Source organism: Tenrec ecaudatus, chromosome 10, assembly GCF_050624435.1.
Source record: "Tenrec ecaudatus isolate mTenEca1 chromosome 10, mTenEca1.hap1, whole genome shotgun sequence".
Classification (NCBI taxonomy): domain Eukaryota; kingdom Metazoa; phylum Chordata; class Mammalia; order Afrosoricida; family Tenrecidae; genus Tenrec; species Tenrec ecaudatus.
In genome coordinates this window covers 153,440,491-153,464,309 of record NC_134539.1, presented here as the reverse complement: position 1 = coordinate 153,464,309, position 23,819 = coordinate 153,440,491, and the positions used below count along the sequence as shown (strand labels likewise).

At 60.5% G+C, this 23,819-nt stretch overlaps 1 protein-coding gene across 1 annotated transcript; it reads right to left on the bottom strand.

Annotated features, from left to right (window-relative positions):
• Positions 1-2,204: 2,204 nt before the first annotated feature.
• LLGL2 (LLGL scribble cell polarity complex component 2) lies at positions 2,205-22,723 on the bottom strand. Its single transcript, XM_075559451.1, has 25 exons — positions 22,625-22,723; positions 13,631-13,728; positions 12,424-12,505; positions 12,067-12,182; positions 11,248-11,406; positions 10,213-10,375; positions 9,988-10,120; positions 9,715-9,769; positions 9,096-9,250; positions 7,013-7,230; positions 6,864-6,931; positions 6,612-6,765; positions 6,424-6,528; positions 5,804-6,096; positions 5,568-5,718; positions 5,038-5,188; positions 4,580-4,696; positions 4,307-4,473; positions 3,728-3,992; positions 3,409-3,562; positions 3,174-3,202; positions 2,922-2,969; positions 2,739-2,781; positions 2,584-2,642; positions 2,205-2,494 (listed from the first exon to the last, which is right to left on the bottom strand). Exons 1-25 carry the CDS (start codon positions 22,697-22,699, stop codon positions 2,490-2,492), a joined length of 3,063 nt encoding a protein of 1,020 aa, XP_075415566.1. The 5' UTR covers positions 22,700-22,723; the 3' UTR covers positions 2,205-2,489.
• Positions 22,724-23,819: the final 1,096 nt, after the last annotated feature.

Genomic DNA, 23,819 nt, shown 5'->3' with positions numbered 1-23,819 from the left:
GTAGGGGGAGAGATCAGCCAGAATGCTAACCCAGGCTTATATATCTTTGGGGTCATGCAAGCCCACTAATTACAGGTAAAGACAGGTGTGCAAGCCCACTAATTACAGGTAAAGACATACGTCACAGGAAGGGGTTGCACTATGTTACACAGCAGTGAGGGGGTGGTCTAGGGACATACAACAGAAAGAGGAGGGATTGGGGGTACACATGTGACAAGATGGGCAGACCCTAGATTCATGATGGCAGCCTCACCTTGGTCATCCTTGGGTGGCTTTGACCTCTCTGGGGGAGACAGACAACTACTGTCCTTATCAGAAGGGAGTGGATCCTACTTGTTGTGGGATAAACAGTGGTGTCTGCTGGCTCTAGATGGCTGATAGCCCTTAGGGAGAATGACCCCTGATCTACTCCTGATGACCTCCAAGTGTATAGTCATTTGCGAGCAGCTAAGTTTGGCCTATATTTGGGGGAGACAGCTTGGGAGAAATCCTTCTGTTTCCCACAGAAAAAGATGAGGGAGGCTGCCAATTCCCACAGAGATTTAGAATTTTGGAGACATTTTCTAGAAGCCTTTTAGAGAGGGGTGAAGAGTAAGTGAGTCATTGACTGGGGCTCACGCATGCAGAGTGGGACGCAATGAGGGGTCTTTAGAAACCAGGTGTCCCTAAGTGGTGCCAGTGGTCAATGCTCTCAGTTACCACCAGTAGGTCTGTGGTTGACCCACCCAGAAGCCCTTGGGAAGACAGGCCTTTCAACTCACTTCTGAAAAGCCAGTCATGGAAAACTCGAGTGCCCAGCTCCCCTCCGACCCCTGGGGATCTTCAGGGCTGGAGTCGACTCTGGGCAAAGAGCAGCAGAGCTACTTCTGGGCATCGCCCTCCCACGTGACATACCTCCCACGGCCTCAGTCCAGAGTCCAGTCTCTCCTTGGCTGTGGCCGGCCATGGCTTTTCACCAGCCCGCCCTGCCCCCTTCTTTAGGGAACTGTCCTGCTCTGTGTGGCTTTTGATCCTCCACCTCCTCCCACCCCCTTCTCAGCAAGTACCAGGATGGGAAGACTGGGGAGGAGCTGGGCAGCCCGGGGTTGGCAATCAGCACCCCCATTCCCTGAGTGGTCCTGGGCATGGCGAACCCAGGATTTCGGCGCTCAGCTCTCCTGGCCTCTTGTCACACTTCCTCTCCACTCCTTCCACAGTAGCCAAACAAGCTGCCTTGTCCTCTGCTCAGAATGGCCACGCACCACAATGCCCGCTGCTCAGTCAACTCCTGGCCACCTCGTCAAGCCAATGTCCCAGATGCACTTTCCTCACAGGCTCCTGGATTTGAGTTTGGTGGTGGGATTCTCGCCGTCCAGGAGGGAGACTCAGGTTCAATTCCCAGCATGGAGTTTTCCGACTAAGATGGATTAGGAAGAACGGCCTTATGGATGTACTGCCTCCTCCAGCCCACCCCCCATCAAATGGATAAAAATCTTATGACTCAATGGTTTAACCTAGTCGTGCACTGGGGCCACCATGAGTCATTTGCTGCACTAGCAACTGGGAGCCCCACAGGGGCAGTGTCCCAGCCACCTGTGAACCCCAAATGCCTGGCACATAGTAGATGCTCCACAAACCTTAGTGAAAAAAGGATATACCCGAAACAGAATAAACTTCAGGCTTATAAAGACCTTAAACAAACAGAACAAGGCAATGGCCCTGGGTGACCATCTTTCTTGAAGCTGAAGGCCACGTCTTCCTCCCAGGGAGCGGCTGGTGGGTTTCAACCGTCAACCTTTCGTTTAGCAGCCGGACACTTCAGCACCATGGGACCAGGCTTCGCCATGAGGGCCTTCATGAGTGTCTAAGCCCTCACCAGGGAGGGAGGGTCAGGCCTTTTGGTTTGGTATATAACTCCCCTAAGTTCCCAACCCCCCATCTTCCCACCACCTAGAAAAAGACACCCAGTGTGAGACCTCCTGAAAATAGGAAAAGGCCCAGCTGAGGGCCAACCCAGGACCCAACTCCGACAGACTCGAAATAGGCAACCCTTGTGTCGATTCCCGGAGATGCACTGCGTTCCAATGGCTTCAGGCAGGACGCCCCTGAGCACCAGCCCGGTTTAGGGACAGACCGACCCCCGTCTGAGGGAGCCAGGGCATGGGCGAGGGGTTAAGCCCCTCGGAACACTCCATGCGGACAGATGAACGCCCGGGATAACTCACTGAAGAGGTAATGAGGTGTTTATTAAAAACTCTGTTTTCACCTAGAGGCAGTTAAATCATATAATTTAAAACCCAGCCCACTACAAAAAGGGGATAAAACTGTGCAACATTGACAACAGGCCGGGAGGGGCGGGCCCGGCCTGGGGTTTCCGGTCTCCCGAGGTCAGGAGCAGCAGCTGGGTGGGGCCTGGCGCCCCTCAAGGTCCAGTCCTCGGCCTGTCGGGTGGGGCGGCGCCCAGGAAGGGCCTCAGTAGTGTGTGATCAAGGAACACAGGGGCTGGCTGCTCACTCTGCTGAGGCAGGAGACACAAGGGCATCAGTCAGCATGCTCCCAGGACTGGGGACGGGGACGAGAGGGGCCAGCCCCCGAAGCCCCTACCTCCTCCGTTGCTGAGGCTGTTGCCCACCACTCTCTGAGTGCGCCAGTCCCCACAGCTCCTGCATTGGGAAAACGGGGCGGTCGCCGGGTGTGGGGACTTGGGGAAGCTGGAGGAGGACACCCCTCTTCTCCTCCCACCTGAGCAGTTGACTTACGCTCGGTCTCCCTCCAGTGTACTCTGGACCTCCTTCAGCACTCCTGGGGGGACAAGGGTGTGACTGGACTGGAGCCTACCCTTCTCCCTCTTTCACTGGGTGTTGGATGGGTCTCTCCCCTAGAGGAAGTGCCGTCTCCTGTGGGAACCCCTGTGCCCTCCTCCCCCGGCACCCAGGACTCACTCTCATCGTTGAGCAGGGCGTGCTGCATCGTGGGGCCCCTCGTCCTCTCTGGAAGGCAGAGTCTGGTTCAGCCGACCCCAGAGCCACCTGCCCTGACCCAGGGTGAGGGGGCTGGAACCCAAGGCTGAGCCAGAGGCTGGTTGAATTCTGTTTCCACCCTAGCCCGCATGTGACCTCCCTGGAGTTCCGCGCCCCCCTTGGCAGGGCTGGGCTGGGTGGGGCTCAGGGGTATCCCCAGGGGACCTGCCTTACCCTCTCCAGCACTCCAGCTCTCAGAGGTCCTGAGGGGCAGGGGTAGGGTGGAGAGACAGTGAGCATCATCCCTTGAGACAGACAGACAGACACACACACACCTACTACCACCACCCACTCCCCCCCCCCCCAATCAGGCCTGCCCAGATGGAAGGCGTCAGGGCAGGACAGAGAGGATGGAGAGGCGTGGCTGGGCTCAGGGTCAACCCGCGGAAGAGCCGCCCCTTCCACGCACCTGGGTCGGCCCGCGGCCTTCTCAGGGCCCGCGCCGTTGTGAGGCCTGCGGTGGTCCTTGGTCTCCATTGATTGCACCAAACAGCGAGGCTCAACCAGCCACTTGGTGGAGAGGGAGAAGCGCTCAAACTCCGAGGGGGAGATCAGGTAGAAACCTGGGGTGCAGGGAAACCTGGCAGGTGAGGCCAGCCAGCAAGGTCTGGCCATTCCTCTGGGGGGATCAGGGATCCGCCCTGTATCTCTGCCCTGGACCAAGCCCCCTCCATTCCTGCCCAGCAGACTCGGGGGCCCCCGTCCCCGCACCCTCTGGGCCTGCGCACCTTGTCCATATTTGGTGAAGACACAGGAGGCGATGCCACTGACGTCCTCGCGGCGGATGCAGCTGAAGCGCACCTGGGGCTTGAGCAGTGGCAGCGAGACCACTTGGACGTCGCCCAGGTTGGTGAGGACGGTCAGGTGATGCTCCCCATAGTCCTCTGTCCGACAGCTGCTGAAGTGCGCCACACTGACCCGCCGTACCCGAGAGCCCTCCAAGGCCGTCAGCTTCAGCTTCAGCTTGGCACTGACCTTGGGCAGCGTAAACACCTGGAAGCATGGGGTGGCCCGGTCACCCCGCGGCAGGGCCCATTCTGCTCGGCAGGCAAAGACCCCTCGCTTCCCACCCAGCCCAGGCTGAATGGGCCTCCCACTGCCACCTGGTCCAGGAGAACCACCCCCCCAGGCCATTTATTTCTTTGTTTGGATTTGGTGTGCCCACCTCTTCTCCTGGGGCCTCAGCACACGACATGAGACCCCACACACCTGTTCTGAGGCCAACAGCACCAACGTCAAATCAAGCCTCCCCAGCTGTGCCCCAGCCACTGTCTGAAGCCCTGGGACCCCAGGGGCCCACACGCCACCTTGAACTGCTCCTCAGAGATGACCAGTAGCTGGTGGCTTCCTTGCATGTCCGGGCTCTTGGACAGGTCGTGGGCCACCTCCAGTGGCTCTGGGAGGGGCACATTGTGCCCATCCAGCACCAAGATGCCCACCACAGGTGCACGGTGCATCAGCTGAATCTCCTTGGCTGTGGAAAGGAGCAGGGGAGGGGCTGGAGGGAGGCCGAGAGGACAGCGCCCGGCACGCACCTGCCCAGTCAAGGGTCACTGTCCTCCCGCTGGCCCAGCACTCACCCTGCTCTGCACGCACAGGCTCGTCCATCCTCCGCTCAGCAGGGGGCACACGCAGGGAGAAAGCATAGACAGTGCCGCCGTTGGTACCAGCCCACAGCGAGGGGCAGTGGCGGGAGCCTGCCAAGGGGCAAAGGCTTTGAGTATCTGAGCCCGGCTCAGGGAGGGGTGGGTAGTGCTCTCCAGGAGTCAGGCGACGGCCGCACTCCCGGCCCAGCCTGGCTATTCCAGGTCAGGACCTGTGAGTAGGCCCTATTCTGGTCCTGCCCAGCCACAGGGTACAAGATGGGACAAACAGGGCAGGCTCTCTGACCACAAGGGGTCCAGCCGAGATGTTCCTCTACATAGGGCCACTGGCTCCCCCTGCACCCAGGAGACCCCACCAAGGTTTTCACTTGCCAGGTAGGCAGCAGCCCCCATAGCACTGCCCGCCTGGAACCCCTCCCTCACTGGCCACTCACTGTCCCTCAGGTAGGTGTCAGCAAAGTAGAGTGTGCGGACGAAGCCGGTGAAGGAGTCCTCTGCCGAGCGCGCCTCAATCTTGCGCTGCACGGGCGCCAGCTCCACGCTCTGCAGGCCGGCCCGCTCCACCTTGGCGCCGCCCTCTGGCACCTGCGATGGGTGGGCCCAGGCCTGAGCAGGGCACTATCAGAGCAATGCCATCCACAGCCCAGTGCTGAGCCCGGCCTGGCCTGAATTCGAGGAGACCGTGTCTCAGTGGGAGATGCTTGGGTTCTCAGCCCTGTCCTGATGTTAAAATTGTCGGGAGGAGCAGGGGACTCACAAGACAGCATCTAGGATGTATGGAGGTGTGCAGGCAGCGGTGGGACGGCCATGATCCCATTTTGCAATTGGAGAAACTGAGCACAGAGAGCCAAGGAGACCCATCTGGGGTTATTGTGAGCAGATGCTGGGGGACTGGGGGACAGGGGACAGGGTGCTGGGGCCCTCTGCTAGTAGCATGGCTTGTTTGGGCCTGAGCTGGCCCTACCTCTCCTGGGTGACCCATTGGCCGCCGCTTCCGGCTGGACACCCGGCTCCGGCGCATTCGGCGGAAAGATTGGCGCAGGGACTTCTTCAGGGACTTGACTCGGGACAGTGGACCCTCCAAGGCCAGCTGGTCACTGGGATGCAGTGTGCACCTGGGGTGGAGGCCACGCCTTAGAGGCCGCCAGGGCTGGCCCCGCCCTCCCACCCCGGGCCCCGCCCTCCCAGACTGCAGCTCACTTGACAAAGACCTGCCGCCGCTGCTGGTGGTCAAAGAGGCCGAAACCGTGGCTGGTGCCGAAGGCCACAAGGCGCCACTCGGAGTGCAGGGCCAGCGAGGTGACCACGGCCGGCGGCTGGCACTGCACCAGCACGAAGGGCTGGAAGCCGGGCTCAAAGCGCACGGGCCCCGGGCGGGCGCACAGCCGCTCGTGCCCCTTCCAGCGGTAGCCCTCCTGGTCCTGCAGCAGGTCGGCCTCCACCTGCACCACCGCGTGCTCGGCCTCCTCGTCGTTCAGCTCCAGCACCAGCACCTGGAGGGCGGGAGGGCGGGCACACGGGCAGCATGACCTCAGGGGCCCAAGCCCCGGCCTGACTTCCGATTCCAGGGGAAGTCCCACCACCCTGGCTCCGCCTCCTGTGCCCCCCCCCCCCCGTTGTGTGTGGCGGAACTGTGGTCGTGGGTAGGGCGTCCAGTGTCCAATTTGTAGGAAGTGGACCAGAGAGCTGCCTCTGGGTGCACTCGAAGCACCAACCTTGTGGTTGGCAGCTGAGTGTGTTACAGCACATGCCGGGACTGGCTCCCATCCCCGACCCCCACAGACGGAAAAGGCAGCTACCTGCCGTGGGACCAGCCCTACCTGCCCAGCTGTGCCCGCCACGGCCAGGTAGCCGCTGTATTTGCAGAGGAAAATCTTTTGGATGCCCAGCCGGGGGTCGTCGCTGTAGGGGTCGAAGGAGCCCACCTGGCCAGGGAGAGGTGCCCGTGAGCAGACCATCCCCCCACGACCCCGTCCCCAGGGCACGGCTTGCAGACCCGTGGCTTCACCTTGCGGAGCGGGGGCCACTCATCCTCGCCCTGGGCGTGGAGGCTATCGCTGGGGTCCGAGTCGGTCAGGAAGACGCGGACGGTGCTGAGTTTGTAAAGCAGTCGCAGGCAGACGCCCGAGGCGTCCCAGAAGCGCACGGTGCCGTCCTCGTGCCTGTGGGCGGGGCCGCCGGTCAACGTTGAGAGGGACGTGGGGGGTCCGCGGATCAGACAGGAGGGCCCCACCCCACAGAGGGCCAGCATCTCACTTACCCAGTGAGCAGCAGGTCTCTCTGAGGGGGGGCCGGGGCCAGGCTGGTGCCCCCATCAATGGGCCACTCCTGGGGAAGAGACAGACGTGTTGGGGGAAAACTGGGCCTTGCTGAGCAGGGGCGGGGCGGAGCAGCGGTGGGCAGACCTACCATGATGGAGAAGTGCGAGCTCTGCCTGCTGCCGGCAGCAATGACTCGCTCCCACAGCTTCAGGGGGATGTTGGAGACGTGGTGGGAGCAGGTGATGGCCGAGCAGTGCAGGGAGGCCAGGTAGGGCGGCTGTACCGGGGGCCAGCCGGTCGCAGTCAGGTCAATCACCACCAGCTCCTCCTCGGCCAGCACCAGCAGGGCATAGGGGTCATCAGAGGCTGGGGAACAGGCCAGGGGTGGGAACAGAGTCAGTGCTCCAGGCCGGAGCCAGGGACTTGGTATTGAAATCCAGCTCCCTGGAGATGCCACCTTCAGCTGTCTGCTGAGGGGCCCAGAGAGGGCCTCATACCACAGGAGAAGACCCAGCATGAGGACCCTGGTAGGGCAGCAGGGCTGGGGAGCAAAGGGGCTAGGGCGGGGGTATCAACAGGACCCAGGGTTCCAGCCAGTCCGCTTCCTCCATGCCTCCGGAGGGGCCTGGTCTGCTCGCTCGCACCGACCCACAAGCCTCAGGGCTCCCAGTCAGTGCTCAGTAGACGCATGCTGGGTGCATGCTGCTGGGCCCTGCCTATCACCCAGGCTGTTTGTGGGGGCTGAGCACCCCTAGCTACCTCACCTTCTTAAGGTTTCTGGGGAGACAGGGGTCAGACCCTTTCTGTCCATCAGGCGTCCTGAGCCTTCCTCTGTGACCTAGCTGTTCTCCCCATGTTTGCCCCTGGCCTGAGGCCAGGGCCCCCTCTGAGCTTGCCTTCTGGGACACCCACCCAGCTGACAGCCTGGATGCCTCCCTACGTCAGGGTTGGCGGGGTGCCCCTCCCATGCTGGCAGTCCCCCCACCCCCACAGGCTCCAGGGAGGGTGGTCCACCAGTTCTGGCTCTGAGTCTTTGCTCTCTGGGCCCCTGTGGGGCTAGCCTATCCAGGTTCCTGGTTACATCCTTGCCTCTGAGAGTTGTATAACTACACAGCCCCGCCCCACACTCTGCCCACCTGTTCAAAGGTTGGTTAGTCCCTTGAGGGCGGGGCTGTGTGGGTTTTCTTCCATAGCAACCACCCTGACCCCGCCAGATCAGACCCATTGCCATTGAGTCAATTCCAATTCAATGTAAACCCATACAGAATTTGAGAATATGGATCTTTCCCAGGAGCAGACAGCCTCATCTCTCACCAGAGGATCAACTGGCGGGGGGGGGGGGGGTGTTGAACCACAGACCTTGTGGTTAGCAGCCTGATGTCTCACGCACAGTGTCACTTGAACCGTGCTCATGATGAGAGCAGTCAGAGGGAGCCTCAGGTGCCTACACCTTGTCTAAGGAGTTATGCCCCTCACCACACACCCTTATCATCAGCAGGGAGGGCAGTCAGAGGCAGGGGCAGTCCCAGGAAACCCCACATGCACGCCTGGCTCAGCCTCTCTCTTGCCTCCCCCCATGCTGGGACCCAGACGGCATGATCAGCCCGGGGTGTGGGGACACCGTCATACAGGCTTCTTGTCTGAGGAGACCCCAGGCTGCCATGCTGAGCCCCTGCTCTCAGTCACCCAGTGCCAAGTGTGAGGAGGGCGAAGAAGCCAAGGCAGAAGGAATGTAGGTGGAGCGGTCTTTCCGTGGCAGGGGCCGAGGCTGGAGACCACACCTGGGCCCAGGTTCGTGGAGCCCTAGTCATCATAGGGCAGCCCCTCCCTCCTGCCTGGCTGCCTCTCCAGGTCTCTGGTCTGTTCTGTCACCCACTTGGTGACAATGAGTCAGTGCCCCCCTGGCACCCAGTGACCACCCCAAGAGGAAGGCTTCCAGGCAAAATGAGACACCTTAGCTAAACTGGGGGGCTCTTTCCCCATCCCCCAACACACACAGGCGAGCATGCGCACCCCAGGAAGGAAACGGTGGCAGAGGCAGAGGGGGTCAGGTAGGGGGACGCCACAGGCTGTCCTGATGGGGAGAGGCTGACAGGGCAGGGTGAACAGAGCTGCTGGCCTTGGGGATGAACACTAAAGGGTCAAGGGTTCCCTGATGGGGGCCGGTTGGGGAAGTACCCTCCTATTTTGGGCCGTGCCCCACCCCCACCCCACTCCAGAAGTACACCCACCAGCCGCAGGGTCGGCCTCAGCCAGGACCGTGAAGTCAATGACCCGGGAGGTGAAGTCGAAAGCCGTCTGCTGGCTGCCGTGGACCACGGAGATGCAGTGGCGGTCCCCATAGCTGGCCCGGGGCATGCCGCCCTGGAAGATGGTGAAGGGCAGCCTGGGGGAAGAGTGGCAATGGGCTGGGCGGCCATCATGTGCCTCGGGGCACTGTGCGAGGCCAGCCTCGGGGAGCACTCACGCAGGGTGGCCAGGACAGGGGGGCCTGGACCCCCTCTCTTTGGGGACTGCTGCAGCCTAGGAGAACCCGGGCTGGGGAATCCAGGGTGGGGGTCAGCCTCAGTACCATCCCTGCCTGGACCCCTGACCCACGGCGACATCAGGGGTCCTCAGGAAGGTTTTGCTTGGAGAAAAGAGGCCCCAGGAGCCAAAGCGGCTCTGGCTGGTGAGGGAGGAGGGGCTGACTGCCGGCAGAGTCCGGGAGCTCTGAATGGCCACAGGCCTGCTCCTCATGGTACCCAGGGCTGGTCAGGAGGTGCCATGCCCCCAGCACGAGGCCTGCAGGCCCCCCCAGTCGTCCAGGAAGGTGCTGGCAAAAGGAGAGGGCAGAGCACGGGTACCTACCCCTTCCTGGTGGTCAGCCAGAAGATTTTGGTAATAGCTTTGCAGGGAAAGGGACCTAAGAGAACAGGAATGAGCTGGAACCGACGCTCCAGGGCCCGGACAACCTGTGTATCCTCCCCCCACCCCACCCCACCCCCCGCCCATGTTGTGGGTCCTGAAAAGGCATTAGCACCCGGCCCTGTGCTGTGGGAAAATTCTCTGGGCCCCACCCTTGAATCCAGGAAAGGCCGACTGGACACACTGAGGGCACTGTCGGGAGTGGGTGGCACTGACCGTAAGGCACGCAGCTGGGCAGGGGCTCCAGCTGCTGGGCGTCGCTGGCCACGGGCCACTGGCAATAGCTGCCGTCTGAATGGCAGCTGACAATCATCCGGCCATCGCGCTGCCAGCAGACGCTCTCCAGCTGCTTCAGGGGGGAGGAAGGAGAGCGTAGGCGTGAGCAGGGGATGGGCAGCGGGTGCCAGCAGAACTGCCCTTCCAGGCCTTGAGCCCTTCTACCTGGCTGCTGAGGAAATGGTGGACCGCCTCGCCGGTCCGCAGATCCCAGACCACGACGAGGCCCCGGCTGTAGCCGATCAGGATCTGGTTGGGGTCTCGGGGGTGCTCCTGCAGGGCTTCCACCATCTCAAAGACCCGCCGGTGCCTGGCCTCCTCTGGCAACCTGGAGGAGAGAGGCAGAACCGTGAGCCATGGGCGAGGCCGGAGGGCAGAGGCACAGGGCGACAACCTAAGAGTGGCATTTATGACTTCCAGGCCGCGCGGGAGGCAGGTGAGGGGGACACAACACAGCAGGCAGTGATGCAGTGGCCCTGCTGCTGCAGACGCACGGCGGCCAGCGTGGCCCAAGAGGCGGCAGAAGCAGGACAGAGAGCCACCACCAGGAATGAAACTCACGGCCTCCAGCGGATCCTGGCTCACGGGACCCCACCCCAGGGCTCTGAGGCTGAAAATCTTTATGGAAATGGCCAGCTTCATCTTTCCCCCTGTGGCCTGGCTGGTGGGTTTGAACCACCAACTCTGTAGTTACAGCCCTAAGCTTAGGCTACACCAGGGCTTCTGAACACCAGGGACAGTGCGTGGAGAATGCAAAGAGCCCACAACCCAGCGGCTGGCACCGCTCCCCTCAACTAGAATTGGCAATGGGGGCTTCAAGGGGAACATGGCGCTGTTGCCAGCAAGAACCAGAGTGGCTGTCCTGGTCTAAGCAACGCCTGCCCCAGCACTGGGTCTGAAAAGGCAGCATCAGCGCTAAGACCACAGGGCGAAGGGGCGGGGAAGCTTCTCACTCATTCTGGGGCTTGGCTTCCTCTCCTTAAGTTCAGGTGACAAGTCACCCTCAAGTCCCCTCTGGTGCCAGGAGTTGTCATACCCACAGCCTACTGTCAAACTGATTGGGACTTGTCCTGGCCCTGCTTCCCCTGGTTTCTGAGGTTGTCAATCTTCATGGGAGCAGACAGCCTCATCTCGCTCCCTTGGGTCTGGGGGAGCCAGGCCTGGCTTGAGGACAGCCTGGGTGGCACAGGGCCAGCTCACCGCTGCAGCACGGCGTCCGAGCTCAGGGTCCTGTCCTCCAGCGTTCGGAAGGCTGGCAGCTGCACCACAAACACGCTGCCGCTCTCGGTGCCCAGGTAGAGCAGCTCGCGGCAGGAATGGGGCAGGATCACGGTGATCTGTGTGGTGCTGGGGGCAGACCTGCGGGAGAAGGGCTGCCCGTGAGCCGCCTGCAGCACAGGGTCCTCGGCTCCCTCACAGACCGTCCACTTAGGGAAAACAGCCTGGAGGTCCTTTGTGGGGGAACATGCCTCCCTAAATACATGGGGACATGAGAGGCAGGCGGCTGGCTGCCCAGGTCCCCCCCCCCTGCCCCCCGCGTATGTGAGGAGGGACCATGCTGGTCCAGACACACCCAGGCCCCGTCGAGGATGCCACAGCTACAACTCAGAGACCCCAAATCAAGCAGTGCCAACGAGTCCTGGGGGTTCTGAGACTGTGCTCTTGACAGGAGGGTGGTTTTGAACTGCTGACCTTGTGGTTAGCAGCACAATGTGTAACCACTCTGCCAGCAGGGCTCCTACCTAGACAGGATGCCAGGAGCTTAATCCATAAGAACTCATCGATTAAGACCCCACAGTTCACCTCTGAAGCTGAAAAGGTATTTTTTACAAGTTTAAACACGAAGGCTGAGAGGTTGTTGTTTGTAGGTGTCTCAACAGAGGCCAGCTTTGAGCTCCTCCAAGGCCGAGACGCTGTCCTTAGTGAGGGGCCCTCACGGGATGACCACCCGCCCCGATGCCCACCCATGTGGGTGCAGAGGTCAGGCTGGTCAGGAGAAGAAGAGTCCCCAGTCCTTACCCAGGGGGGCCGCGAAGCATGAAGCTCTCTTCCTCCTGCAGCTCTGACGCCCCGCCCTTGACCTTCAGGCTCCAGAGATGCAGACTGTTGTCATCCAGCAGTGTGACAAGGCGGCACTGGGAGGGGACAGGGGGCACTGCCTCACCAGCCAGGAAAGGCCGATTCCCTGTGGCCCTTGTGTGGGGGGCGGGGCCCAGTAATGAGATCAAAAGCCACGCCCCCTACTCTTAGGCCAGCCCATAGACCCCAGTGGGGAGAGGGCAGGTAGTCCTCCAGCAGCAAACCCAGGGCCATCAATGGCCACCTCTGCACCCCCACCCTTCCCAAGACCGGGAGGTGGGAGGCGGGTGCCCTCACCTGGTCAGGCAGGAAGTGGACCTGGACGACGGCATTGTTCTCCCGGTGAAGCCCCATGAACTCCACTCCAGGGGCGCCGTAGCTGGCAGCATGCTCAGGAAAAGCCCAGCCCAGGCAGACACCAGACCCACCTGTCCTGTGCAGACCTCTGGGCCCACAGGCGGGGGGACCACCAGCAGGCTGGCAGCAAATGAGATTCACCCACCCCCTCCTGGGCAGGACCTGGGGTCTAGTGTTGGAGGGGAGGTGACAGTAGTGGTCTGGCTTGGAGGGGAGGTGACAGTAGTGGTCTAGTCTTGTAGGGGAGGTGACAGTAGTGGTCTGGCTTGGGGTGGGGCGGTCATAGCAGGGGCCATAGCATAGCTTGGGGTGGGGAGGTGCGGTAGTGGCTGCCGGCACTTGACCCGGTGGTGCTAGATAATCCTGGGAAAGCTTCCCCAGCCAGGCAGGTGGGGTGACGCCCAAGAAAGGTGAGGCTTTATCTCGGCAGTTACTAGGTACGACAGGCCCCTACCCAATCTGTCACAGCTCCATGGGCTCCCGTGTGCTGGTACCAAGGAGAACGCTCTGGGTGCCTCCTGGGGCCTCCCCCAGCAGCCCTGGCCCACGTGTCTTGGCAGCAGGGGCCGGTAACCAGGATGTGGCCCAGGCCTGGCAATGATTAACCAGGGCACGCAGCGGGTAGGCCCAGCTCCCACCCTCCTTGCGACAGGAGAGGAGTGGGGGAGTACAGCTCCATGGAGGTGCTGTGGGCACTGAGGACAGCCCCCCCCCATCTCTAGGTCTCCCCCTGGAGAGGGGGGTGACCCTCTCCGCCATCTCTGGGGAAGCACAGGGTCTGTATGGCAGAGGCGCCTTCTCAGGAAGAGAAGTTTGGCTGGCCCCACGCCCTGGGTTCAGGGCAGGCTCCTCAGGGGGCACCTGGAAGGTCCTGGGGGACAAGGGGTTGTGTGCAGCCTGCTTTATTTGGTGGGGAAGGAGGGGATGTCAAGAGAGGCAGGGAGGCCTGGGGTTCCAGGCTGGAAGGAAGAGGACATCCTCATTGCCTTCAGAGGGCCCGGCTCCAGCAGACAAAGGCCTGTAAACCAGCTTGAGGGAATGAAGGAGCCTGCTCGTACCTGGGCGGGCAGGCAGGCTGACGTCCTTCCTCCAGTCTGGGCGCTGGGGCCCCATCCCCGGCCAAGGGCTGGCAGCATGGGAAGGATACAGTTTGATGGCCCCGGAGCGGGTGCCGATGGCCAGCATGCGCAGGGAGGCGCTGTAGCCCAGGGCGCTGGGCTGGTGCGGGAAGCCATGCTCCACGGTCTGCAAGAGAGCGGTGAGCCGCAGCCTCAGAGCCCGGTCGAGGTGTCCCAGCCCCCAGCCCCTTCCGAGCAGAAGCAAGTATGTTCAGGGCGGCCCTACTCCACACCTCTGAGTGTCGGAGCCAGGCCGGGACAGACAATTCCCAGTTCTGGGCCCCTACCCCTGCCCCTGGAGCCCCTGGGAACTCTCCTTTACCAGTCTCTCTGTAGTAGAGATTACATATGGGGGGCTGGGGGGTTTGCCTCATCATGACCTTGTAGGACAGAGTAGAACTGTCCCTCTGAGGGTCCAAGCCTGCAGTCCCTACGGAGCAGCCGGCCTCATCTTCCTGCTGAAGATCAGCCGGTGCCGATAAGAAACCTTGGTCCTGATTTCATGAGCTGTCGGTAGACATCGGTAAGGAGGACCACAGAGGAATGGAGAAGAGGAGAAACCCAGATACTGAAGCTCAGAGCCAGCTACAGATTGAAAACCCTTGTGTCCCAGCTCTCCTTTGTGCAGAGGGACAAGGAGAGCGCTTTGTGCCTCTGTCTACAGAGCCGTACAGCGTATCTACTGTGTGTCTGCTCTGCACAGTGCTGCAGATGAAAGAACGCAATAAACAGAGCCTCATCCAAACTGTGAGGGAGGGAGGCAGCTGGTGGGCTTGAACCACTGACTTTGACACCAGCTGCTTAACCCATGTGTCACCAAGGCTCCTCAAGGTGAAAAATGACAAAGAAAAACAAAGAGACAGCTTTGGAAGGGAGGGGGAGGGGGCCTCTGTCCTGTGGGCTCACTATGATCAGACGGAATCCACTCCAGGGCACAGAAAGTCACAGGGCAGCTATGCTTGCTGTCCATCTTATTAACAGCATGAGTGTGCAGACGCACACACACCCAGTAAGTAGGAAGACATCACCCTGTGAACCCCGTGGAGTCTGTGCTCTGAGTGTTCCATGCTTGTGGGTGCTGGCACCTGTGTGCTCATATTTACAATCCGCTTACTGAATCTTCAGAACATGTATGTGGGCTCGTGCAGGAAGGAGCACAGGCGGGTGCATAGCTCTGGAGCCTGTCCCCACGCATGTCCAGCCCATGGCTGGGGAGGACTCCTGGCAGAAGCTTCCCCTGCCCAGTAGTGACTATTGCCAGTCTACCTGCTGATAGTGGGCTGGCGACATTCCCGGGCCCAAGTGCCTCCTAGGCAGAGCCCCGGAGGGAGACTCGCAGACTCAAGTCCATGCTACTGATGGCCACGCACAGAAACCAGCTTCGGGAAGGCGGCTCAGCTTCTGTTTCTTACCCGCCCCCCACACCCAGACGACAGTGAACTTGACCTGCTAGCTGGGAGCGGAGCAGTGGGACTGCGTGAGCTTGCCCTGCAGGAGACGGTGTGTCCCTTGGGGACGTCAGACCTCAGAGCAGCAGAGAGAGAGATAAGGCTGTGGTGACAGCCGGTACGATGACGGCTAAGAAAACCCAGCTGCCCACTGAGGCCCTGTCCTGCCCAGGCGGCTCACAGGAGGAGGCCCTGAGTGGGGTTCAGGTCAGGGAGGAGAGTTCTGAGGGGGGGAGGGAGAGCCGCTGCTGGGGTTGCCAGGCTTGCTCCTTGCCAGGTGGCCAGCCTGCTCACCCCACACAGCCAAGACCAGGTCAGCCCAGGTGGGTAGTTCTGTGAAAAACACGAGGCCTAGAAAGGCCCTGGTGAGTGAGATTGGGGAGGATGTGGAATGTAAACAGGCCCCAAGTCAGTTCCAACAGGAGACCAGGTGGGGGACGGGGATGTTCCCCGAGAGGCCCTGTGTGGCCTCAGCCAGCAGCCCAGGTTGCTGGGAACTTGGCACCCACAGCAGCAGGACTGGTGGCCTCAAGAAGGCTCCTGGGACAGCAGCATTTCCTCACCGTCACCAGTGGTGTCACCAGCTGCTGAGTCCAAGCTGCCTCCCCGAGATGCTGGAGGGCTGAGCCAGGTGAGCGGCCACACAGGGCTTCAGGGCAGAATCTTTAGGGGCATAGGCAGCCTCATCGTTCTTAGTTGGAGCCAGCGACCTCTCAGTGAGCAGCCGAGCGCGCCAACCACTGCACCACCAGCGCCCCTAACTCGATGCTCAGGATGCTGAGAAGAACCCCATGTGTCTCTCCCACTGTGGAGCCCGGTGGTGCAGTGGTTACCAATTTGGGGCTCACCTCAAGGCCAGCAGCTCAAACCCACCAGCTGCCGCCCCGCAGAAGCACGATGAGGTGTTCTGCCTAAAGCCCATGGGGAGGGGCAGTCCTACTCTGCCCCTGAGCACCACTGGGACTCGGAATCAGCTGGATGGCAGTGGGTTCGGGTTTGGGGTTCACCTCACAAAGAACAGGCAAGGCAGAGAAACCCAGTGAGGTGCCAGCTTCCCAGGCCACGCCTGAGCCTCCTTGCCCTCCGCCAAGAAGTTCTCTCCATGTCTCACCCGAATCACTCCTGCTGCCCTCGGCCTCTTTTCTCTGACCCCCTCCATCTCATGGCCCCCCAAGCCCCAAACTTACTGTGCTTAAGTCAACTGCAACTCATCCCAGAAGACAGAGTAGAACTGCCCCATGGGATTTCCAAGGGCCATCTCTTTCCCATGGACAGGCTGGGCGCATTCTAACTACTGACCTTCGAGTTAGCGGCCAATCCCTAACCGCTGTGCCACTAGGGACCCCTTTCTCTGACCCAGAGGAAGATCACTCCCCTTCGGGGTCTGGGGTCACCGTGGCTTTTACACACACACACACACACACACACACACACACACACACACACACACACACACACACACACACAGAGTCAGGCTGATTAAATTCCCACTGGCCCCTCTGCAGCCACAGGACGGCTGGACTTGGGTGAGCTACTCTGCCGCCTCTACTCTGGGCCCCACGGTCGCCCCATGTGCGGCAGGGCAGAGCCATGCTGTTCCGCAGGGTTTCCAATAGCAGGCTCTTTAGGAGCGGACCGCCAGGCCTTTCCTCTGACTCACATCTGGGTGGGTACAATTCTCCAACCTTGCGGCGAGCCCCTGAGCACCTGAACCGTTAGCGCCACCCGGTGCCTCCCCGGCACATCCCACTGTGAATCTGATCAGCGGGACGGGGCTGATGAAAATACTGAGCAGGCTGTCCTCGGCGTGGAGATGAGTGATATACAGACCTTTAAGGAAGGACATCAGTTCCCTCCGAAGGTTTTTCTGACATGCCCTCCCAAATCCCCCCCAGGAACCTTCTCCCAGCTGACAGCTCGGGCACCCCCAAGAACCAAATCAGGACCATGAGTTTCCATCACAGAGACAGAGACAGGGAATCAACGCAACAGCCAGGTTCCTCCCAAGGGACCTCGAGGTCTCGGGGGGGGGGGGCGGGGGGAGGAGAGGCAGCACCAGAGATCATGCAAAGGAAGCCCACACATCTGGAAGGGAGGAAAGGACTCCTTGGCCATTGAGAAGACCAGGGGGGTCTTGCTGGGCCGGGAAGGGAGCGTGTTGGGATTTGGGGAGCAGCTGGAGGGTGGCTGATCAGAGGACAGGGGACAGAGAGGAGCTGGAGAACCAGACCGGAAGGTTCTGAAGGGTCAGGACTGACCTCAGACACCCACCTTCCGGCCAGGGCTCCAGCTGGCCCTGGTCCTCGATTTCCTTCCCAGTCTTTCAGCCCCAGCTCCCAACTAGTCCATGCAGAGAGTCCACCCGGCACCCCACCCCACGGGTCCCCACCCCACCAATTCCAGCGTGAGCAGCACGTAGGTCCTGGGAGAGGCCCGGGAGGTGGGCATAGCCCCAGGGCTGCCCAGGTGCCTCACAGCCAGCAGTGAAACTGGAAACACACACACACACACACACACACACACGCGCGGTTCTGAATCACTCCTCTCCTCAGAGACAGGAAGTAGAAGGGTATCGGGACAGAGGGAGGGGCAGGGGCAGGGGCAGAGGACAGCAGGCAGCAGGCAGAGCCAGCCGGCCTGAGACCTCAGCCACCCCAGCCTGACAGCCACTGGGTGTCCTCTCAGCTCTGGGCACCTGCTTCACACTCCACCCCCCTCTGGAGAACAGCACCAGGCCTACCTGTGCCCTGCCCCCAGCCTGCTACCTGGCTCAGGTGACCTGCAGGGAGAACAATGGGCTCTTTTGACAGGGCACTGGGAAAGGAGAGCAAAGATTCTCCGAGCTGCCGGGCTGCAACACCAGCTAGGCTGGAGAGACAGTCCATTTGTGCTGCTGCAGGGCTCCACCACCCATGGGGGCTCCCAGATCGGGCAGAGCAGAGGCTGAGTATCAGACTGTGTGTGTGTGTGGGTGGGCTTCATCCCACCTGAGTAAGAAGGACCCCACCCAAGAGAGGGGGCCCAGCCCACATCGGGGTGGGAGGGAGGGCCCCCGGGCTTAGAGCCCCAGCTGGGTGGTTTTACCTGATACTGGGTGTGGTCAGCTCAGATTCCTGGCATGGTGGCAACTGGCCCTCCCTGTGGGGCTGTCACCTGACACCTGGGGCTGGGCCATGCAGAAGCCAGGACACCACCACCTGGCCCTGGCCAGGGCAGCCTGGCAGGCAGTTTGCTCAGGGCATTGGAGGGGGGAGGGTGGACCAGGGCAGAAGGGCCCAGGAGCCTCAGGGCGGCTCAGGACAGGCCAGATGGGCTGGTCAGGTCTACCTGCCCAGCCGGTTCGGGCATGCTTGGGTTTCACCAGGGGAGAGAGCCGGAGGTCGCACTGCCCTTGGAGACATTCACCCACTGAGAACCGTCACCACTGGCACTGTCTGCCTGTCTCCCCAGCTTGTCAGAAGGCTCCTCTCCCTTCATACACACCTGGGCTCACCTGTAGAATGGGTGGTAGTGGTGGTGATACTGGGGCAAACCAGTAATGGGGGGACACCCTCCTAAGCAATCTAACCCACTCAGCCTGGGTCATCCATGGGGGGTGGGGGGAATCTATAACTCAGGCCATCTGGCTCCAGAGGCCCTGCTTGTACCTACTGCTCATGTCTGGCTTCCAGCAAACTGCAATTGCCCCTCTGACAGCAAGCCCGTGGCACAGAGGGCTGAGATGTCCCTGTCAGTCCTGGAGCCAACAGAACAGGACTTGCTGCTCCAGGGCCTGAGGCTACCCACCTTCAACAGCCCACCCCCCACCCTTGCAGCATCTCATGCAGTGTGGGTGGGAAGGAACTTGACCAGAAGGTGCTAGAAGCAAAGGTCCCGTGTGGTGTCTGGACTTGTAAGGGTGACAGCGAGCCAACCACCTTGCACAGTGCCCTGGGTGCCCAACTTTTCTAAGACAGAGCTCTCGGAAGAGGTGGGCAAGGCCATCACCTGGTCTAGACCCTGCCTTCCATCCCTCCAGGGGGTTGGCATCATCCTCCATCTCTAGCCCGGTGGCCCAGCTGCACCCAAGGGCTCCAGCTCTGCAGGTCGCATTGGCTGCAAGGACTCCTTCACCTGCAGGTCTCAAAATAAAAACCCACACTTGCCGCCAGTGAGCAGAATCCGACTTACAGCAACGGAGAGCAACTGCCCCGTTGGTGTCCGAGACTGTGCCTCTTTATGGGAGTAGAAAGCCTTAACTTTCTCCCACAGAGGGGATGGTGGTTTTGAACTGCTGACCTTGTGGTTAGCAGCCCAATATGCTGACCTTGTGGTTAGCAGCCCAACAACCCACTGAGCCACCAGACTCTCCAAACTCTAAGGTCTAGTCAGTTAAGACCCAGAGTCTTGCGGTCCCCTACAGTAGTACCCACTGCTGAATCTTAGCAGCCCTATAGAACGGGGCACAAAGCTATGGGTCCTTCGGTCATGTCCCTTCTCCAGTGGAACAGCTGATGGGTTTCAATCACTGAATTTGAATCCCTTACGCTTCCCCCCACCCCACCCCGGCATCTATGAATCCACCCCTACTTGCTCACTTAGTCCACACAACTGTCAAGGCAGCAGCAGCCACTGTCATCTCCATGTAAGTACCCAGGCCCATCTCAGGCAGGTCTCAGGCCCCAAAGAGCCACTAGCTCAGGGAACGCTGGACAATGTCTGGAGCCATCTGGGGTCCTAAGAGGCAAGGAGGCTACTGGCACCCAGAGCGTAGAGACCAGGGACACTGTTAATACACCCTATTGTGCGAGGACAGCACCCATCACGCAGAATGGTCCACTCCAAATGACAACGTGCACCAGGGCCGAGAGTCCAGCCTGCTCACACCCTGCTCAGCTCCTGGGTTTCATCCAGCCTCTTGGAGAGACCCTTACCTCACACCGTACGCAATGTTATCTCAGATGGACCCGAGCCATGAGCCATATGTCGTGGGGAGTTACGGCATCTGTAAACCAGTTACTGCGATTGAGTCCGTGCTGACCCACACAGCAACCCTACAGGACAGGGTAGAGCTGCCCCCGTGGGGACCCCAGACCATAACTCTTTAAGGAAGTAGAAAGCCTCATCTTTCTCTCCAAAAAGTCTGAGGAGAAACAATGAAAACGTGATGCGCTTTCTCCACGCATCTTTAGAAAGTCCTCCTCCACAACTAGAAAGCTCGTAGACTCAAAGAGCACCCTCACTGCCGTGCAGTCCATTTGACTCCTGGAGGTCCCATAGGACAGGGTAGAACTCCCCCTGGGGTGTCTGGACTGTAGCTCCCTGTGGGAGTACAAAGTCTCATCTTTCTCGCCTGAAGCATCTGGTGGTTTTGAACTGCTGATCTCGAAGTTAGCAGCCCAACTCTTGCTGTCTACAGAAGACATGGAGGACAGACCCTTACGACCTTGGGTTTGTCAAGGGGCTTTTTTTTTGGTATTAGAACAGATAAGGGTGGCAGAACTTTTTTTTTTTTAATGACACCATAAGCACAGGCAACAAAAGAAAGAAGATGAGATAATTAAAAACTCATTAGGACTTCTGCCCTGAAGGGCTCTAAACGAAAGATGGGCAGGAGAGGGGCAAACACTGACAAGTCAAGTGCTTCCAAGGGGCTTCCCTTCAGAATCTGGAGAGGTTGCCCCGAGGCTCAGCAGCAGAGTCCTCTGCTGTATCTTGCAGGACCAGCCTCCAGCTTGCCCCATGGCCCCAGGGCAAACCTGAAGCTTCAGGGGGCCACATCCTCCAGGCTCTGGCCTCACCCTACAGCCCCACCCTCCCCTCTGGCCTCCTGCAGGCCACCAAGGAATTTCAGACCCTCAGTCCCTTCCCCCTCCCCAGGACGGTCTTGATCACTGTCCCCTGAGATTTGACTGGGCCCAGCCCAAGGCTGTAAACTCAGGTGTTTCCCGGACATGAATTGGGATTGGGGGCACGGGTCAGGAGGCAGATCGAGCACACCTTGAGCTAGGCCAAGTTAGGGGACCACTAGCAGTCTAGCAGTGCTGAGGGTGGGGGTGTCCTCCACCTTGGCCACACCCCAGCCTCACCCGGCAGGGGACAGAACCAGGCTCACCCCTCTTTGCCGAGCCTGTCGGGCCGGTTCCCACTGCAACTGGCCGCCTTTTCAGGGTGTGAAACCCCAGTGCCACCCTACGGTACTGTGCTCACCTAGGACCCCCTTTCTCCAACACACGGAAGTCCCAAAGTCCCTAGAAGTGAGGGGCTCCTAGGGCCCTATCTTCACCACTCATGTCCCCCTTGCCCCCCGGGGCCCGAGTCCAGCCCAAAGCGGCACGCTGTGGAAACCAGTGACCTCCCACCCCACCCCCACTTCTGCCCCCAGCTCCGCAGAGCCCTGGAGGAACCCACCCGGAAGCAGCAGCTGAGGATCTCAGTGCGCAGGGCTGGCTCTGGTTTCCTCAATTCCAGTCACCTCTCGCTCCAAGGTGTGTGTGTGTGCACACACGTGTGTGTTGGTGGTGGTGGAAGAACTGGGTTTGAACATGGACCAACCAACTTCATGTCCAAAGTGCCCATTTCCCACCTTCTAAACCAGCGGTTCTCAACCTGTGGGTCTCGACCCTTTTGGGGATGTACGAACCTTGCACAGGGATCGCCCGATTTATCACAGCAGCAAAATGACAGTGATGAAGTAGCAATGAAAATAATGCTGTGGTTGGGGGTCACCACCACATGAGGAACTGTGTGGAAGGTCGTGGCGTGAGGAAGGTGGAGAACCACTGGTCTAGACTGTCCCAGTTGGTGGCTTTGGTGTGTTGGGGTGGAGGGCTGGGTGGCACACAGTCCAAACGGAAGCTCCTCCGGAGAATCTGTGTCCCCACCCCCCAAGGATGTCCCGGAAAGGTACATTCCGGCCAGGGGAATCGAGAGCAGCCAAGGAGGGAAGTTGGTCAAGGCACCCCAGGCCCCAGATCAAAGAGCGGGTGAGGAAAAGCCAGCCTGTTTTATTAGCCGGGACCGCTCCAGATTGCTAGGTGACTGCGAGCAGAGTTTATAGGCCAGTGCTGGCCTCCGAGCTGGGACCTCCCTGTGGCCCCAAGGATGGGTGACTCTGGCTTGGGGGATAGGGGTATAGGGTTGGAACTGGGGAGGCGGGGAGGGGGCGTCCAAGAACCATTCTGGCTGATTCTCCCTGGGCTAGCTGCTCCTCCCAGGGCAATCTGATAAGGGAGGGAGCCAGGGACCTGCTGCGGCCTGAGGCTCCTGCCACTGCACTATCCCTTGTGAAGTCTCCTCTGACCAGGAAGGCCGGGCAGACTGGACTAGCCTCCCTTTACAGGTGGGGAAACTGAGGCTTAACCAGGGAGGGTGGTTTGGAGAGGCCACACAGCCAGCAGGAGATGGGGACAAGATTCCAGGAGTCCCAATGTCTGGGCATCCTACTGCCCTTTCCCAGGGACCTCTAACTAGCCCCTAGTCCCAGAGCCACGAGGCACTTAGGGAGTGCCAAGGAGGGACCTTACCCAGGCAGGTAAAGGAACCCCAGTCAGAAGACAGCGATCCCCCAAGTCCACCTCCTGGGTACCTCCTCACCTTGTTGAACTGGAAGAGGTCCCGCTTCAGCCTCTCCCGCTCGGGGTCGGGGCCCGACCGCAGGAACCTCCTCATCTTGCTTTGTTCACGGCTGCTCAGAGACCTAGAAATGGAGGCAGAGGGGGTGGTGAGCAGTGGAGCCACACAAACACGCGGTGTCCCCTGGCAGAGCCACCTGTCACCCAGTCACCAGCCAGGCCCAGTACAGGCAGCCATGAGGCTCTCCAGACCAGCCCGGTTCCACCATCACCCACCCAGTCCCTGCCTGTCCCTACACCCTATGGAGTGGGGGCCTAGGAGAAGGCACCTGGGCCAGGCCTATCCTGGGGCTGAGAATGCTCTCACGCTGGCTCCTGGCAACCTGTGGCCCTATAATGCCGGCAGAGAAGCTGGGGGAAGAAGCCATTTAGCATGGCTTTATAGGGACAAAGAGGGCCGGGAGGCCCTGGGGTTAATTAGCTTAATTGTTAACCTGTTTTCTGAAAGAAAAAAAAAAACCCACCATTAACCTCGGGCTAAACAGAAAGGGAAACTTCACAAGCTTCTCTCTTCAGAGGCGTGTGGCGGCGGGCACAGGCTGGGGAGAGCTCCGGTCATCAGGCAGCCCCACGCCTGCCTGACTTCTGCCTGGTCCTCACTTGTGGAGCCTGTCTGAGAGCCTTCTCTCTCCTCTGGCCACCGTTGCTCCAACCAGCCACAGCTGTCCAGGAAGCCAAGCAGGCAAGGAGATAGCCTTCAGCGAGGGGGCTGGACCTGCCCCTGCACATGGGGGGGACCCCAGCACAGACGATTTGATCCCCCCAGGCCCCATGCCCATCCCCTCCAGCCCTAGCTCCCCTGGGCTCTGATGGGGTGCACTCAGAGAGCCTACCTTCTCCCAGGGGCCCATGTGGGGCAGAGTCAGGAGGCAAACTCTGCTCCCAATACAGAAAGCAAATACCCCCACCTCCTGCGCTGTCCACCCACCCTAGGATGCATTCCCAAACTGATGGGAAACTATTTCTGGATTAGCCTGGTGGGGGAGGGGAGGATCCTCGGGCTGCAGTTTCCTGCTTCCAGGAGCTGGGCCTCCCGCGGGTCACAGGCACCGAGGGCTGGGAATACTGGGCCCACCCCGGAAACAGGTCAGCCCATGTGTGGGGCCCGGGACTGTCTCCCGGATGGACGGCTTCACTCAGTCCAGCTGGGCTGTACT

Excerpts from the sequence above, each read along its gene's own strand:
- LLGL2 (XM_075559451.1), bottom strand. The coding sequence starts at position 22,699 with ATGAGGAGGTTCCTGCGGTCGGGCCCCGACCCCGAGCGGGAGAGGCTG. Across the intron at positions 9,770-9,987 it reads GCCCAGCTGCGTGCCTTACG|GTCCCTTTCCCTGCAAAGCT; the intron begins GTCAGTGCCACC and ends CTGTTCTCTTAG. Across the intron at positions 6,766-6,863 it reads AGAGACCTGCTGCTCACTGG|GCACGAGGACGGCACCGTGC; the intron begins GTAAGTGAGATG and ends CCCCGCCCACAG.